Source organism: Gigantopelta aegis, chromosome 8, assembly GCF_016097555.1.
Source record: "Gigantopelta aegis isolate Gae_Host chromosome 8, Gae_host_genome, whole genome shotgun sequence".
NCBI lineage: Eukaryota > Metazoa > Mollusca > Gastropoda > Neomphalida > Peltospiridae > Gigantopelta > Gigantopelta aegis.
The window spans coordinates 41,816,118-41,836,272 of NC_054706.1; the positions used below are offsets into that span (position 1 = coordinate 41,816,118).

The following is a 20,155-nucleotide window of genomic DNA, read 5'->3' on the forward strand; positions in this document are numbered from 1 at the left end:
GGTTTTTTTTTTTTAGTGTTATTGAGCTGCCTCATCGCCTTTTGGAAGTGGTGGCAGCGACTATCGTGGGCCATGTGCTGGCTAAGGCAGTTGGGGCACTGGATGGGTCGCATACATGGGGAGTTTTTGGCCGCATCTGTGGCATGTTGGGAGCTCCCTGTGTTGTCTGCATTTGTTGGCCCCATGGCCCCATTGTTGGCAGTGTTGGCATTTAGAGGGTTTTAATTCGTACTCTTGAAGTTTATGCCGGCGACCTAAGATGTAAATCCAGTTGTTGACAGTTGTGTCTGCTGTGATTAGTAGATAGCCGTTGGTCCAAATGTTAATTTCATCTACTCTAAAGGTCAAAGGTCAAAGGGTTTTACGTGCACGTTCAGAGCAAGCTGTTGTAGCGCACGCCTGTCGTGGGCACAGGTGCCGGCCTTGGCCGGCCTCTCTGTCCAAGACAGGAAAGGTGGGGGGGGGGGGGGAAGGAGAAGGGACCGTCTGCACTGGCAGGTGCAAGGAAGCACCAGCAGTCCGATTGAATCGGTAGCAGGCGGATGGGTTTTGGGGTGCTATGGAATTTTTAGTGGAGCGATTTACCAAAAGAGAAAAGGTGCGCAGTTTTGTTGAGTAATTTGGCGCAATTTTGAACGGTCGGTCGAAAGGTAAAAATACTCTAATATTGTAACTACTTTTATACCTTGGGACTAACCCAACCTATTTTCCCATTGGCTAACCACTATCTGCAATGCAGCAAGATTGCCTCAAGCGATACGCCCATGCAACCCAATGTTCCTGCTCAGTACTCCTTAACTTTGGGGAAATGTACATAATACACACTAACAAAATAATGATAGACTTGCCACAAGTCCAAACCCACAATGTACATATTATACCTGGAAATATAAAGATAGACCTGCCTCTTGTCACAAGAGACCCCCAACTATACAATTAATCTAGATCACAAACTTGACTTGTGACAATGAGCATTAGTGTTATATTGTTGGTTTTGTTTATGTTTTTTTGTTTTTGTTTTGTTTTTGTTGGGTTCTTTATTGTTGTGTCTTGGGTTTTTTTTGTGGGTGTGAGTGGATTTACTATAGTTATATAAAGAAATAGATTTAAACAGCAATTTAAAAATCTTCTCTTGTTCCATAAATGTCAAGACTTGACACTATAGGTAGCCAAATTAGCCACTGGATATTTAAAAAAAAGAAAGGCTAATAAATTTTGCAAATGGCTAAAATTTTGGCTAAGCCATTTTCTATCTTCTGATGTCAACAAACAGTTATATAATCTATCCAACACAATCTATCCAAATATAATAATAATACCAAATATTCAATTAAGAATTAGTGTAATAGCGATCTCACAACCAGTAACGAGAAACGGTGTCATCCAGAATGCAGCATAATGTTTGCTTATTTTAATAATCACAATTATTAGTTTTAATGGCAACATGTATGAAAGCAAAGTCTGAAAGATCTGTAGCTTGTTATTTTAACTTTGTAAAGTCTTTGAACCAAAGTAATAAAAACGGACTGGCAATACGTGTCAGTTTCAGTACACATGGTAGTTCAGGGCCGAAAGACAAGTAGGCTATCCTTGGCCAAATTCAGCCAAATCGAGCAAAAAACAAAACAACGTTCACTAGACTAGTTTATGCACTTCATGTTAAACCCAATGTCCACATTGGGAACCAATCAAATAGTTTGTAAACGTTAGATAAACATTCGTTGGCTGAACTTAGGGCATATAGGTCACATTCGACAGGCCAAGACCCTGTGTCATGAGACATCGTTGCGGACATAAAACACAAAGTACGATTACATACAAGGAAATCATGGTGTAAATTTATTTTAAAAACCCCCACACCAATAGTTGTTCGCATTAATGAATACTTAATTGCCGTTTAGTTAATTTATTTATTTTGTCTTTGTTAAATTTGCACTCATGCATATCGCTCCATTGGTAAACCCATTGTACTAATTCTCATTCCAGCCAGTGTTTCACAACTGGTATAGCAAAGGCTGTGGTATGTATTGTCCTGTCTGTGGGATGGTGCATATAAAAGATCCATTTCTGCTAATCGAAAAATAGTAGCCCATGAAGTGGCGATAGTGGATTATCTCTGTGGTCCTTAACCATATGTCTGATGCCATATAACCATAAATAAAATGTGTTCAGTGCATTGTTAAATAAAACAATCCTTCCTTTCTATTAACATTACTACACTAAAATAACCTTGGCATGCTAAAAATAGACAAAAAGCTTGTTTTTCCCAAATTAGTGTGATCTAAAGCCCTACCAGACACATATAATGGTGTTGTCTCTCTTCAGTGTATCGATCATGTCCTTAGGTATCACATTGTGCCTTATTTTGTCCATCTCTTGAATCACTCCTGGGACTTTCTCCAGCAGCACAGTATCAGAATGATGACATGGCCTGCCCTCAGTCCTGATTGAAATCTAATAAAGCTCTTGTGGAACGACGTCCAAATATGGCTCCATTGAAGTGCACCCAAGGCCAAGAACTGCAGCAGATCTACTTGCAGCTTTTCTCAGGATATGGGCCCAAATTCCAATTGATCAGTCACCTTATTCATTCCATGTACAAGGGATGTCTGTCCTTGGTCCATGCTAATGGGGGGGGGGGGGGGGGGGTCACACGAGGTATTGATTTGCAATGTCCCAACTGTTACAGGATTTTTTTAATTCAACCCAGAATTAGTTTTAAACTTTTAAAAACATGTTGATGTATACAAAATTTTAAAGTATACTTACTTTGATATTTGTATTGTATTTTTTGTTTTGGGGTGTCATTAAATATTCATTCATTCATTCATTCATTCATTCCAAAATGTATATAACTGTTTATTATGCCATTAATATCGAAGAACTGCTTAATATTTTATATTTTAGGGAGCTGTTGCTGGTTTGGTAAGCAGCCTTGTTCTGATGTTCTGGATTGGGGTCGGCTTCCAGATTAAGAAACCAGTTATTGTAGTGTTATCATCATTCAGTGTGCGACACTGTAACTGGAACCTCACATCTCCAACAACCATCACATCAGAAGTAAACAGGACTTCAATGGCAGTCACAACAACCATCATGACAAAACTATTAAATGGAAGCATTTCTAATGCAGATCATGATAAGTATGGGTTTTGTCTCTTTTAGTGTATGCATTGTGAAAAATTAATATATAGATACTTCAAGAGAAGTATTTCAGTCAAGTAAATATTATAATTAAAACATGTTGTTGTCCAATTGAATTAATTAATAATATTTTATCAGCATAAGTTATAATTTATTAAAAATGAAAGTACCTGAATGAAATATATACTGAACAGCATTGAAAACGCACCACCAGTTGATGATAGCAAATGTGAATGGGGCGTATATCAGCATTAAAAATATCAATGAATAAGTACCGTACTACCTTATAGACCATGCATGACGACGAATAACTTACAAAAACAATTGCCTGAACACTCTATGAAACACAACACCAAAACACAACACACTGCATGCAAAGTATGAAAAAAGTAAATTGAATGTGCAAATCATGCTGTTTGGGGCTATAAAAGATGGTCTCTGAAAAGCCACTTTCATTTATGAAGTAAGTCTTTAGGAAATGTTAAACAAGTAATGGCAAGGTTGACAGATGACAAACGTGAACGTGCCTTAGGCATGCTTCAAGTTGGCATTCTCAGTAGAGTGATCGCACAGTGGTTTGGATGCCACCATTGAACAATCACTAGACTCCACAGAAGATACCAGCAGACAGGGACCACCAGGGACCATCCACGTCCAGACCAATGACGTCTTACGATACCATGACAAGATCGCCATATTGTTCGCCTCCATATTCGTGATTGAATGCTGCCAGCTGCCAGGACTGCACCGACTGTTCAAGGTCGATGAGGGGTTATCAGCGCAGACACTGTGCATCACTGTCTTCGCTCTGCTGGGCTGCGTGCTCAACGACCATATGTTGGACCTGTCCTGACTGGTCGACATTGAAATGAACGCTGATGTTTGGCAGGAAGGTATCGTCATTGGAAATTGTGCTATTCTCTGACGAATCCCGTTTCCATTTAAGGACTGCTGATGGTCAGTTGCAGGTGTGACGTAAGCATGGAGAACGTTACCACAATGACTGCCTTGTCCAAATGGATTGATGGGGTGGAGGGAGTGTCATGGTGTGGGGCGGGATCAGTTATTATCACCAAACAGCACTCCATGTTTGCCGTGGCAGAATGAATGCCATTTACTACTAGGATAACGTCTTGCAAAATCACATCATTCCCTTCTTTCATCAGCATTGAGATATACACACATTTCAGCAAGATAATGCCCAAGTGCACACAACACGTGTTACAACACAGTATCTAGCGAACAATAATGTCCCTTTGTTTGTGGATTTCAACCAAAGCTGGTACAAATAATCCACTGATAACTCTGACCATCACCAGTTTACATCTTTATTTATTCCCTAATTATGTCACAGGTAAAATTAGAATTCACAAAATTTCAAGGCATATGCTGTGATAATGGTGGATCATTTATTGGTTTGAGTTACAATACATCATATGAACATCTTCATTTGTTCATTAGCTATGTTAACATCAAATTACCAGTTACCAATTGACCATCTGTGAATAAAGCATTATTACTATGGTTGACTTTTCACAGGTATAATTAGTTTAATACCAAGTGAGTGATTCAGGCCTCATGGGCCTCTTGTATTACTGTGAAATCTTTTATTTTCGTGAGCTTAAATTTTCAAGGTTTTGCTAAAAGAAACCCACCCCCAAAACAAAACGTTTTGTCGAGTACTGGTGTCACATATAATTTACACTCCCCTAGATTTGCACTCCCAGTCAACATTATACATAGAATAAGCACTATGCAGTGCATATTATACATGTAATATACAATTCCACAGTATATATTAAATATGTATAATATGCACTCCCTGAATAATATGTACTCCCTGAGTCTATAATATACGTAGGCTATAATAATTTTTTATGGATTGCCATAGTTATATTTTTGGAGTGTATAACTTATAAAAGCTGGTATACAAGGTCTGTTCAAAAAGTATCCGACCTTATTATTTTTCTCGAAACCAGTTGCAAACGAGAGGCAAAATTGGGACAAGTGCAGTAGTAGACCTCATTGCGTATGCGTGATTTTTTTTGCCTCGTCTGGTGAGTCAGTTTCTGCTAAGCAGCCAGTGTTCGTGTTTGTGTAACACGTGCTCATCACATTTACACTTTATACACAATGACAGAATGTGTTGAACAGCGTTACTGCATCAAGTTTTGTCAAAAGCTTGGTAATACCCAAACTGAAACAATTCATAAGATTTAGCATGCCTTCGGCAACGATGCTATGGCGGTTAAACAGATTAAAGAATGGTTTAACCGGTTTAAAGATGGTCAAACTTCAGTTGACAGTGACCAGCATTCCAGTAGGCCGCTAACAAGCCGAAATCCACGTCATTAACAAAAAGGAAGGAAATGTTTTATTTAACTCAACACATTATTTATGGTTATATGGTGTTGGACATATGGTTAAGGACCACACATGAGAGAGAAAACCTGCTGTCGCCATTTTATGGGCTACTCTTTTCGATTAGCAGAAAGGGATCTTTTATATGCACCATTCCACAGACAAAACAACACATACCATATACCAGTTGTGGTGCACTGGCTGGCTGGAGCGAGAAATAGCCCAATGGGCCCACCGATGGGGATCAATCCCAGACCGACCACACATCAAATGAACGCTTTACCACTGGGCTATGACAAAATGCACAATTTCATCATAGAAGACAGTCGGTTGACCGTCCAAGAAATTGCTAATGACGTTGAGATTAGCGATAGTTCTGCATATGCCATTTTAACGGTTGATTTGGGCATGCGCAGTGGCCACGAAATTTGTACCCAAACTGCTTTCGCATGAACAGCAAGAGCTCCGCCTTAATGTCGCACCTGGTCCAGGATTTCATGGCCAAGCATGGAATTACTCAGGTTCGCCAGACTACCTACTCGCCAGACATGGCTCCTTGTGATTTCTGGCTGTTCCACAAGCTGAAAGGATCCCGATTTGAGAGCCAAGATGACATTATGAAAAACATAACGGTACACCTGACAGCCATTCTAAAACAGGACTTCTTGAAATGATTCCAGCAATGGATGGACCACTGGGCTAAGCATGAGTCACAAGGAGCCTACTTCGAAGGAGATTAGAGATGGAACCCAAAATTTAAGCTACTTTTTTCCCCGGCCTAAGGTCGGATACTTTTTGAACAGAACTTGTAAATCTCAGTGGTGAAGGTGTTGGGTATATCAGTCAATGGCAGACCCAAGGGGGCCAACACTTTCCTGTATCCACCCTGGCAAATTTGCAAAATAAAAATAATAACTCATCATGTGTGGTGATAGGATGGATGGATCTTGAATCTCTCCACCCACACCTTGCTTCCCTTATCTCCAATTAATATGACAGGAATTATGTGAAGATAAATTGAAAGCTTGGTCTTAAACAGGTTCATATTTTATAACAAAAACATCACATGTATTGTCTTTATTGCACAAGTTCAATGTACATCTATGATGTGAAATAGTGTGCTATTTTATGTGGGGTAGATATGGATCTACTTAGGCATACTAAGGCATAGGGTGACTTCAGGGCTTTCTACAGCAAAGATCAAATGTGTTAGGGCAGATCCTTCTGATACTTTGTATTTTTGGGGGTGTTTTTATGTACCTGAGTAAATATTACCATAAAAATGTTTGGTCAAATTCCTTCAGACCCACCCCAACCCACATATCAATTATCATTCCTGCATTCTTTGTTCATATCAGGGATCCGATATGGACAGCCATGGTTTGTTTAAAGTCATTTATAAGTTTTTAACTAAAGGAAGTTACAGGGACGATCTGAAAAACAAAGAGAGAAAAGCGAATTTTAGACGAGTTTGCAAACACTTTTTTTGTTGAAAACTGAAAAAATAATATATTTAACAAAACAGAAGAATAATGATAAAATAAAAATATTTTTTAATTAATACACATAATCTACATTCACCATTCATTATTATACATGTAACCTAAATTTTATATTCCTTATTATAATACAAATAATCTACACTCCCGTTGATTACTACACATATAATATAAACTCCCTATTCATTATTATACATGTACATATAATCTACAATTCCTATTCATTACTATACATATAATCTGCACTCACCATTCATAAGTATACAGTCACACCTTGTTACAATGACCGTCGTTACTATGACATTTACACTATCCGACCACAAATTGTTGAGAACGAACATACTCCAATGTTATTCTGTTCATTACACCGGAATTCACACCTTCCGAGGGGCGGGACGTAGCCCAGTGGTAAAACGCTCACTCGATGTGCGGTCGGTCTGGGATTGATCCCCGTCGGTGGGCCCATTGGGCTATTTCTCGTGCCAGCCAGTGCACCACGACTGGTACATCAAAGGCCATGGTATGTACTACCCTGTCTGTGGGATGGTGCATATAAAAGAACCCTTGCTGCTAATCGAAAAGAGTAGCCCATGAAGTGGCGACAGCGGGTTTCTCTCAATATCTGTGTGGTCCTTAACCATATGTCTGACGCCACATAACGATACATAAAATGTGTTGAGTGCATCATTAAATAAAACATTTTTTTATTTTTTATTTCACACCTTCCGACAGAGCAAATTAGGAACAAACGTGCACCCGCCATCTAAAAAGACCTCTCTACAACGACATTACTTAATCACAGATGCCGTAGTACGTTGGCAGTATACACAGCCATTTGGCATCCTTGACATTGTCACGAGCCGACAGTGTCACATGATGTCTGAGTTACTGATGTCGGCTACTTCTGTGGACGTGTATTGCTTTTGAACATAAGCCTTTAGTCATTCAATTAACTTCAAACAATCAAGTCTACTAGTTTTATGACATTTTGTAAATGTACCGGGTAGGTACTGATCGATTAAATTGACTGCGAATGCGCTTAGATTAATAATAATGTTCTTAATATTTAATGATGGTCTGTGATCCATCCATGTCGGTGGGACCATTGGGCTATTTCCCATTCCAGCCAGTGAACCACGACTGGTATATATGCCTTGGTATGTGCTATCCTGTCTGTGGGATGGTGCATATAAATGATCGCTTACTACTATTGACACCCAATAATGATGATTAATAAATCAATCTGCTCAAGTGATGTCATTAAAAAACAAATTTTTATAATGGCAATTTCCATATAACGACAAAGTGACCCAAGGACGAATGTGGTCATTGTAGCGAGGTCTGACTGTGCATATAACCTACACTCCACATTCATTACCATACATATAATCTGTACATATAACCTATGTCTATTATTATACATATTAATACATGTAACATACACTCTATATTATTAATATACATTTAATCTAGACAACACATTTCTCGTTCCACCCAGTGTACCAAAAGCTGTGGTATGTGCTATCCTGTCTGTGGGATCCCTTGATCCCTTGAAAAAAATGTAGCTGGTTTTCTCTCTAAAACTGTATGTCAAAACTGACATCCAATAGCCAATGATTAATAAATCAATGTGCTCTAGTGGTGTTGTTAAACAAAACAAAAAAAACTCTTTTTTTTTTTTTAAATAAATAATTATTTTCCCAGATCATATAGCAGTGTCATGGATGGGAGTCCTGAATCACTGCTTAACATACATGTTCATGATCTAAGCAACAAAAAATAACAAAACTAACAGAAACTGATCCAGACATAGGGTCAAGATATACAAGCAGAAAACATTGACTTACACGAACACACAGATTAAAACAAATTATTGAGACATGTCCATAAAAAGAACAAACTGACAAACGATAACAGAGAAAATAGTGAAGAAGGAAGAGAATCAGAAGGAAGAAGATTTGAAGACAAAGAAGAAGAAAACCTCCACCTTTAAATGTACATGTAGTAGTGGATAGTGTGTAATATATGGATACACCTGGAAATTAATTAAGCACTACCCGATTTATATTGTCAACAAATTATTATTATGGGTGGTAGCCAGGCAATATTAATACTGTAAAAATCATGTCCCTTCCCACGCTCTATACTGTCGTTTCGTTGTCCTTGCCAGTCAAGAACCCACACAAATAGCATGTGCAGAAAACTACCCTCACACGTGGGAAAACCAAGTTTTTGTTTCAATTAAGTTTTATGCTTGTTTTTGGACAATAATTTTCCTTTTGTGCTTAGTAAGTGTCTAATGGCTTGCTGAAAACAGTCCATTACCACTAGGTGGCAAATTATTGGAACGAATCATACGGAATTGTCATGCAGGGAAATCGGGCATCAGTTGGGTCGGAATCATACTGTAATTAGTCGACTCGTACGAAAACACCAACAAATCAATGACGCCAAGGACAGGAACAACAGGGCATTGTTAAGACTTGTTTGACGTTTCTCTTTTTCCAGCAGCAAGATCTTGAGAGATAACTGGATTCCCAAACAAGGCCATGTCAACGAGGACCGTAAGGAATTGGCTGAAGACTGCTGGGTACCAAGCCAGGCATGGTGTCAGGTATGCCACAGATGGCATCTTGCATCCTGGAGAAAGATTCATTGGTCTGATTAAAGCCACTTTCTTCTGCACATGACTGATAGAACTCGTGTCTGGAGGCAACCAAATACCGCCTATGCCGCCAACAACATCCAGGTACTGTGATGGTGTGGGGATGTTTTCACATGATTGCAAGTTGGATCTGGTCACTGTTCAAGGCAATCTTAATGGGCCAAGATATCAGAGGGACATCCTGGAAACTGTTGTCGTTCCTCACTTTGACCTCAAGACCAGTGTTTATGGATGACAATGCTAGACCCCATCGAACGCATGCAGTAATGGATTTCCTACAGCAAAATGCAATCACTACCATTCCTTGCCGGCACGAAGCCCTGACCTCAATCCGATTGAGAACTTGTGGGATATTCTGGGTCGAAGAGTACATCAGAGAGATCCTCCAGTCCAAAATTTAGCAGAATTGTCAATAGCATTGCAACAGGAATGGCGGGCGATCCCACAATGTCAGATCCAACATCTGGTCCAGAGCATTAGAAGATGTATTGGTTACCCATGTCGTTGGGGGTTACCCCACATACTGAAGTTTTGAAGATTTTCTAACACTCTGAACCTTGTTCGAGCATGACAGCCACAAAACACTTATGCAAATCATTTCAAACTAGCACCAGTCCCATAATTTACCTACTTTTTTACCCAAATTAAATGTATAATAATGACTGGAGAGTGCAAATTAAATGTATAATAATGACTGGAGAGTGCAAATTAAATGCTACATCAGTACTTATATTTGTGGATCAAAAAGGTAGTATTGTATGTATTGTTGGTATACATGTATTATATTTTCATTGTGTTCTTAAACTTGTTGACTCAATGTGATTAAAATTAGCTCCACTGGTAAATAAATGTGCATCGTTGGTATACATGTATTATATTTTCATTGTGTTCTTAAACTTGTTGACTCAATGTGATTAAAATTAGCTCCACTGGTAAATAAATGTGCATCGTTGGTATACATGTATTATATTTTCATTGTGTTCTTAAACTTGTTGACTCAATGTGATTAAAATTAGCTCCACTGGTAAATAAATGTGCATCGTTGGTATACATGTATTATATTTTCATTGTGTTCTTAAACTTGTTGACTCAATGTGATTAAAATTAGCTCCACTGGTAAATAACCAGTAGAACTGATTTCAATCAGATTGCTTGTTGACTGCACTATGCTATAAATTACATGAAAATTAGACCACCACACATTCCAGGCTGTTCAACACAACCTTATGAAAAAGTAGGACAAAAGTAGGAATGAATATTTAGAAAAAGTAGGATTAAAGTTGGACAAAGTAGAACTGAAAAAATATGTAGTGACATTTTTCATATTCGTACTAGATAAATGAATATGTTAAAATTAAAAAATGGTATTATTGAGAATACACTTACACATTTTTTTATGTAGTGCTCAGTTTGTAGCTATATTTTTATGTTGTGTCCAAAATAATATGAATCTTATGTAATGATCATGTTATACAGTTATTTGAAATTATTGTAAACTGTATTAAAGGCGCTCAGTCACAGATTTAGTGGGCCTTATTTCTCTAAATATGGATTATAAATGACAATTACATTAATTTTGAATACCAAACCTCGCTATTGTATCACCCAAAACATTTTAATTGAACCATGATTGAGTGAATCCCATGACAACCTGTGAGCAGCTTAATTTTTAAAAATTGGAACTCTTTTATGAGGAGTCTAAAACATACGACAAAACTGAGTATTGATGAGGCTATATATACGACAGCCATGTAAAGTACCTTTGAACTTTATATACAGTGCACGACTGCCATGTATAGAGACTTTAAAATAATTTAAAATATATTATTGCTTAACAAAAACAACAACAAAAAAACAACACAAATACGCTGAAATAAAATAATAAATAGTTGGAACATAAACTCGATTTTTGTTTATTATTATTATTAGTTTTATTTATTTATTTTTTGGTTTATTACTATTATTTTTTTTATTATTGTGGGTTTTTTTTTAGTTGTTTTACGGAACTATTGTACACAGGACCACTGTGGGCTCATGTGCAGGAATTTTAGCAAGTGAGGGAGGGGGGGGGGGGGTCTAGACTAAGGTGAGCAACATTTACAGGGGGTGACATGCAACCCCAGACAATTATTGGGGGGAAAATCAGAAAACAAAATTGGCTTAAGCAGGGGATTGAGCAAGCGATTATTATTATTATTTATTTTTATTTTATTTATTTTTTGGGGGGAGCAAGGGTTATCTTGTTGTTTAATTTGTTGTTGGCTTTTTGTTTGTTGGGAGTTTTGGGGTTTTTTTTTATGGAGCTCCGTACACAGTACTACTGCAGATGCGTGTGCAGGGATTTTAGCATGGGGAGAGGGGTCTAAATGGAGGCGAGTTATGTTTATGGTAAGGGGTCGAGACAAGTTCCCCGAAAAATGTATCACAAAAAAAAAAAATGCTTCTGCAAGGAGATGGATATGTGCATGCTCCAACAAAAAACATTGTGGCACAATCATTTTTGCTGAATACACAACATAGTGTCCTGCGTTACTAGAAAATGAAGCCTTGTCTATTTGTTTACTAGTACGTTGATTACAATGTTGTGTCAATAAAATTTACCTCATTGACCTCATTATTGTACAGTTATCAAATTTCGAACGTAAAAATATGGCTTGTGCCCCCTCCCGTATATATATATTATCTGCAGGTATTTAAAAATATTATATACTATACCGTTACTATACGGATAGTGATTGGTCACCACTTTGAGTGTAGTTGGTGACGCACTAGCAATTTGCTTCCAGTTGTTTATGATTAAATACAGTTCATGGCTAATATATAATTTAAAATAATAGTAATAACCGTACCGATTTGAAACTAGCTAAACTGTTAGTACTGTTAACGAATCACAGTTATTAATTATGCTTATCTGTAACAATAATGGCTCACTGATGGTTCGAAAACAGATAGCACGTTTCCTTCCGACTGCTTCCAGTTACAAACCTCTGCTGTTAGGTTGTGTACTGTCCATAGTTGGTGCAGTCCTTGGCTTTTGAAAAACAAAGACTAGTGAAAAATCACACACCTCAAAACGCTTAGGCGAGTGAAAAATCACACTCATCAAAATGCTAAGAAGAGTGAAAACAAAGCATTATTAATTTATGAAGTAACTGGTACATGTAAATGCAGAGACATGTTGCAAAAATGAACCAATAAACCAATAATATTTTCTTCTAATTTTATGTTGTTTGGTTCATTAGTGTAGTCTAACTTCTTGGGAGTTAATACTATATAAATATAAATATGACATGTATACTCTGATGCAGACAATTTGATTCTTTAATTACAATATGTACTATTCAGATAATCTGATGCACACAATTATATATATACCTTTCCAGTGTTAGATGGTTTGATGAACGTGCAGCTAAACATATATAGGAATCAACTTGTCTTGAATTTCATTATTATGTACTATGAATATGATTAGGATAGTTGGGATGGGAAAAACCCACTGATTCAGGGACCAAGGAGGTGGTTCATGAACTACGACCCAAGCATCTCAGGTGTGCACTACCGAATCATATTATTAAAACTTTTTTTTAAAAAGAACTTGTGAAGCGTAGGCCTACAATTACTTCAACTGATAGTGTTGGTTGGTCGGCAATGATCATTGGTTACTGTTACTATAGTGTGTACATATATACATATATAAATAACATATGCACATTCATTAACCTCTGGCTAAAATACAAATATTTAAATGAAGTTTTATTTGATTTTTTTAAAAGTGAAACAAGAAATATAATAGACGTAAAAAGATATCTAGGCTTATTCCTACATACCTCTTATCATTTCGTTTCCTTCTTTTTATTATTCCGTCTAAATTTCATTTCATTTTTTTTTTTTTTTAAAGAAGGTATAAAATTACACGATTGCCATTTTCGGGACCTCACGTAAGCTTTATAAAGCTAACAGTTATGAACTAATCGAGACAATTTTACTGACATCGCTGATTTCCGTAACGAGTTCATTTGTATAGGCTACATGCAGAAGCCACTATTTAATTCAATCCCTTTTTTCTTTTTGTCATAACTATATGAACAGTATAAATGAGTTATCCTTATCAGACGTTGTGATCTATTACCTTACAAAAGTGGACTGTTTCTTATTAATATTAAATTAAATAGGCAAAGAAGTTTTGATCGGATTGGTACATCTTCAAAGATGTCTATTAAACCTATGTAACCTATGTACAGGTTCTGAGTACAGGTGGAGCACACTACTTAGACATTGGCAAAAGTAACATTTGAGTGCCAGAAAGTAAAAGTTCAGGATGTAAATTATATGATGTTGAAATAATATGGTGCCTCAAATTGGGAGATAATATATCTTACTGCAAAAAACAATTCCCATAATTGTTGATTTTTATAATAACAAGAGTAATTTGTGGCATTTTTAAACAAAAAAAGTAGGAAAAAATAGGTATTTTGAAGAAAAAGCAGGAAAAATAGGACAAAGCTAAACCAAGAAGTAGGAACACTGGACAGCCTGACATTCACTCACAGAAAATAGGCACACCCTCTGGGGCGCAACATTGCAAGTAAAACACACTCCTATGCAAGTGAAATTTTGATGTGGCGATTAAAATTTACAAAACACTTGTCTTTTGGCGAGCAAATTATTTTGTCAAACCTAGCTATCATTATGACATATATTTAATTTACAGTATCATTCAGATGACATGTTTTGATGATCAAAACTATAAGCATAAACGTTTGTGTTTTGGACTCGAGAGTTTCGTTCAGTTCGATGATCAAAATGTTTTGAATGCTTCATATACCACAATCGGACAGCCTTGTGACACATCAAAATGTTCCAATTGTAAACGAATTTCTGAAACACTGTAATAGAAAAATCAATCGCCACCGAGGGATACGAACCATGGTACCAGAGTGTAGCCTTCTACCAACTGAGCTAATAGGGAAATTCCCACTAGCTACTGCACTTTATATTAATACTACTACAACACTTTAAAACTATCTTTGATTTTTCAGTAGAAGCACTTTATACTAATACTACTACATACTCCCCCCTCAAGTGAAGCTACGTCCCGGAGGTGTGGGCCATGGGCAGTTGAACTGTTATGGGTCCTGAATGTGTTATAATTGTATTATTGTGTAAAGAACACACCCAGTCCATATGTTGGCTCCAAATGTAACAGCAAAATCAATCGTCACTGAGGGTTACGAACCATGGACTCTCGGTACCAGAGTGTAGCGTTCTACCAACTGAGCTAATAAGGAAATTCCCACTAGCTACTGCACTTTATATTAATACTATTACAATACTTTAAAACTATCTCTGATTTTTCAATTTATATAAACAATAATAAAAATTATAAATAATAATAAAAAATGATAATGCTCTCCTTTAAAATAAAGTGTTTTATAAGGTACACGATGAAAATGGTGTAGCAATTTAGATATATTTACAATGATAATATTCACTTGTTATATTTTCACTTCAAATTGATCTCGTGGGGAACACGTATTACTGATGATATAATGTTTTTTTAATTCTGCAAAATAGGGGATGGTGTTTAAAAATTATTACATTTATTTATATCCATATTAATACTTGATACGTTGCCTGGTGATGGCTAGTGAATTTTTTTCATTTACTAGCCAATTGGCGAGTGCATATAGTGATATTACAGTTTCAGTTTTAGTACCAAAAACAGAATATATAATTTGTTTTAGTATGTTGCTGCAAAGCAGGAGTGAATGATTGGAAATAATTTGTGAAATGTTCTTTATCAACTGTCTCCGTTTGGTTCAAACTTGCTACAATAAGGATTTATTTATTTTATTACTTTTGTTTTACAGAAGCTTGGTCACAGAACTATATACACTATCCTACATGTGGTACACAGCTACCGCTGTATTAACCGTTGTTGTTGTTGGACTCATAGTGAGCTTTATTACAGGCAAGTGATTAATAGTTCACTTAACCCTTATCATGTTGCAATGCTTTATCTGTTGATATTTTCCTCTCTTTTGTTTCTAACAAAAAGGGTAACAGGTTTGCCAGAAAATGATAATTATGTGTAAAGTGTTAAATAATGTCACATAGTGATGATGATTTACATGACCACATGTTATTAGCAGGATACAGATTTACACATTCTATGTGTGTCTTCAAAGTTGCATTCGTGAATGGCTGAAACCATTTTTGTTCACACCACCAGATGAGGGGTATGGGATTTTAGCATGGGAACATGTTCTCAAACACGCTCTTGCCTTTTTAAAATGTTTATCAATATAACTTTTGAATAAATGTTATATTACTGAAAGAATTATGCAACTCTTGAAAAAAGAAACAAAAACGAGGCTCATATAACACTTAAAGATCAACTTTGTAAGAAAGTTAAACGAGACAAAAAAAAAAATGTTTAGCCAATGTCAAATACCAGATAACATTACATATTTTCATTTCCGATAAAGGCTAATTCAATTTTATTTTTTAAAAATTAAAAATCCTGCATTAAAATTGCTTTTGAGCTAAAACGAAGAAGGAACAAGAATAGTAATAGAGAATGTAATTTTTCTCTTGAAGAGTACGTGACATAAGTTGTTTGCTTTGTAGGGTGTATATATGAAGATATTAAAATGATGTCACATATACAGCGTCCTTGTTGTTTGATAAAGTTTGAAAAGTTCAGCATAAGATATGCTCTGCAGCACTTACAATACATGAAAGCAAAAGTAGGAATAACACTTGTTATTGGGAAGACAAAGTATAGAGTAAAATAAATTTAAGCAGCAGATCTTATAGTTCATAATTTTATCATAAAGTTAACCTTTGATATTCTCAAAGCTCAGGAAACTACCAAACTGACTCCAAATTAAATGTCTGTTTTGCAGGTCACAATACACCTTCTAATTCAGACCCACATCTGTTTTGCCCTATATTTGATGTCATATTCCCATGGTTGCCAGAAAAGATCCTGAAACCTCTCCGTTTTGGTGTGGATTACAGTAAGTTGAGGAGGACAGATCGGAACCTAAAACAACACGAAGATGTGACTGAGGTGAAGATTTGGCTATTTCAGCTAAATACATGTATTCATCTTTGTTAACACATGCTATCACTCCATACATTGATAACAGTGCACCCAAGGTTTCGAAAAAAAAGGAATATTTGTTCAACAACATTTCAGCACCTTTTAAATAAGCATATTGTTACTTTGACATCAGGTTTAGATGGTAATAAAGGAAATCCACATAGGCTACTCCTACTAAAAGTGGCGAAATATCTTTTGTATATACTTTACCACAGACAGGAATGCATATATCATGACCTCTGATATACAAGTGGGGAGGCATAGGTTGGGATAGGAAAAACAAAAGAAAAGCAACAACTATGGGTCCCCCTTATAGGTAAATGATCCTACAGACTACCACACAAGCACTGTTTTATCCCTCCCCACACCCTGTGAAAATTGTAGGCCCATAGGTCAAATATTGTTAAAATAGCAACAGATTCAAAATTGTAGGTAAATCAATTGCAACGCTCATTACACTTATACTGGCCTCCTGTCTGGTGTCTCTTTTTGTTTTTTTCTTAGAATATTGTAATGCATGCCTGTTTCATAATTTGGCAAAATTATATCAACAGTCTGGAACATTTGGGTTTTTTTTAATTCAAAGACTAACATCAGCCCCAAGTTCAGCCAGCAAATCTTTTGCTAATGTTAAAATATTTGATTGGTTCTCGACATGGCCATTTAGTTTAGCGTGAAGTGCATAAACCAGTCTAGCAGACGTTTTTCTGTTCGGTCTGACTGAACTCGGTCCTGATGTAACAGGTTAAATATTACATAACTATCTGCTCACTTGAGGGCGGATTCAGTGGGATGGAGCAAAATGGCTGCACCCGTTATATATAACAGCATTCACATTTTTACCATTTTATTAACTGAATATGCCAATAATGTACATTACATTACATATCATTGGAATATGCAAATTCATTTACTCATACAAGATTGGAACCCAAAATCATCAAATTGATTGATAGCATTAAAAATATTGACACTATCTATTCCGCAGATTACTGTAAATTATTACTATTATTATTATTATAATTATTATTTTATTATTATTATTATAATCATTTTTTTTTTTTTAATTCCACATTTCAGGCTAACAATGATAAAGTCAATCTGGCAACAACACCAAAAACCTATTTTGGTGAAAACAAAGAATATGACACAGCTGAGACAGACACCAGTGGGATATCTGAAAATGAACAAACTAAAACTAAACCATCGACTATGATGAACCAAAGTTTCAGCATGGAATCTATGGATCTGAACAAAGAGATGGAATCAACACATTTGTGAGGAGCAAGCTCAACTAGTAGTAGAGCGGCGAGTGCCACTTTTTGTTTTGTTGATTTAATGACCCCAAAAATCATACAGCTATATTATAGCTACGTTGGACCTCATTTTTCACAAAACACATTCATTTGAAAGGTTATTATGTCTAGTTTATCATAGGCCCCGATGTGGTGGCCAAATATAGTCACGTTTTTGGCCACATTTCCAAATAAATAGTTATATCTCCTTTTTTTCCCCTTTTAAAAATGATGGTAAATAATATTTTAATTCCAATAATCATGAAACATATATTCGCGGTGTTTTTAACTTTTTTTATTAACATAGTCATGACATTTTGTTTTTACCATAAAAAAATTCTGATCTTTTCTCATTTTCTTTTCTGAAATTGGATCCTAAACGTCATGTGGTTACATTGTAGTTCATGTAAAACGTTTTACATCTACTTTATTATAAACGCTGGTGTTGTGGCCAAAAGTGGTCATAATTTTGGGAATATCGGGTCACGTTACACAATATGTTTTTGTTAAAATACATAATTCAAATATTTTAGTGGGACTGATATAGCTTTAAATGTTGTAACAATTGTAGAGTACTAGGTTAGTTACACAAGCTAAAATAAAATGTAGATGTAACTTGAAAAATAAAAAATAAAAATAATAAAGTTGAGCACCGATGAGTCAATGTTGTTTGAGTTGATATTTTGTTTGTGTTCATATTAATCAGGCCCGTAGGAGCAGGTTTTTATTAAATGGGGGGGGGGGGGGGATGCAATCATTAGGGCTGTTATTAAGCAAAGCAGTAAGTGCTTTGCCTGAGGGTGCGTCTAGGGGGGGGGGGGGGGTCCATGAAGTTGTTTTAATTGGATGGCTTTAAATGCCTTTTCTTGGCATCTGAATTGCAAAATTGGCCATTTTTAAACAACAATATTTAATTATTTTAAGGATTAGTTTGCATAGTAATATTAACTAAGAATAACTGGCTTCGGTGATGTAGTCGTTATGCCATCGGCCTTCAAGCTGGTAGGTACTGGGTTTGTATTCCACCTGAGGCAATGGGGGAATTTTCATGCCAGTACCGGCTCCAACTCAGAGTGAGTGCACTGCTAGATTCAATGGGTAGGTGTAAGGCCACATACACATGGCATGCACTGCAGGTTCAGTGTAACCTGGGCTGGGGTGATACTGAGATGGCTCAACTGACAGCAAGTTTGGACCTGTCAAGTAGTCCCATACTAAAATGGAAATACTGTGGCTTCACAATTCATCTCATCATCATCATCCATGTCTGTAATGTCCGAAAAACAAAAAATGTCTTTGTCTCTGTGTTAAATGTTTGTGGCGTTTAAATATTATATATACATACATACACACACACACACACATACATATATATATATATATACACACACACACACACATGTATATATACATGTACATCTGTATAGATATAGATATACATGTATATATACATATATATGTAATATATATATATAGCAGAGATGGGGCGATTACATGACAAAAGTAATTGATTACAATTACAATTACTTTAGAATGTCACGATTATGATTACAAGATAATTGAAAGTAATCGATTACGAATGCGAATACATTGTCTAGCAATCATGATTACAATTATGATTACATTTCCAAACCTACACAAATGATGAAATGATGTTACCATCATAAAGTTATGCACTTTATTTTACAACCATACTGATTTCATTCATTGAAAGACATAATGGATAATTTTGGATTATTTATTAAATTATTTCAAACATTTATAAACGTATGTATGAGGGAATCAGTTTCCAAAATCAGATTTATTATTCTTAAATTTGGATTATTGACGAAAAGGTACCCATAACATATATATTTTGTTATATTATTGAAATAAGCATAATTAGTAATTGCAAACTGTCTGATCACTATTAATTTTTTTTTTTTTTATTGTTTGTAGAACGTATACCATTTAATACCATCCACAAATTAAAATAAATTATTATTTAAAAAAAATCTATAAATGAAGAAATAAAGAATGAAAGAAAAGAACAAACAGGTAAATAAATAATTAAATTGATATCTGCATACACATGCATGTGCAC

The 20,155-nt window shown here is 35.9% G+C and overlaps 1 protein-coding gene across 1 annotated transcript in view; it reads left to right on the forward strand.

Moving 5' to 3' along the window:
• Nucleotides 1-18,731, forward strand: part of LOC121379046 (sodium-coupled monocarboxylate transporter 2-like) — an 86,127-nt gene extending 67,396 nt beyond the window's left edge. Inside the window, exons 12-15 of the mRNA XM_041507490.1 lie at nucleotides 2,908-3,143; nucleotides 15,540-15,640; nucleotides 16,578-16,744; nucleotides 17,858-18,731. Coding sequence (XP_041363424.1) covers nucleotides 2,908-3,143; nucleotides 15,540-15,640; nucleotides 16,578-16,744; nucleotides 17,858-18,058 — 705 coding nt within the window. The 3' untranslated portion in view covers nucleotides 18,059-18,731. The remainder of the gene's footprint in view (nucleotides 1-2,907; nucleotides 3,144-15,539; nucleotides 15,641-16,577; nucleotides 16,745-17,857) is intronic.
• Nucleotides 18,732-20,155: the final 1,424 nt, after the last annotated feature.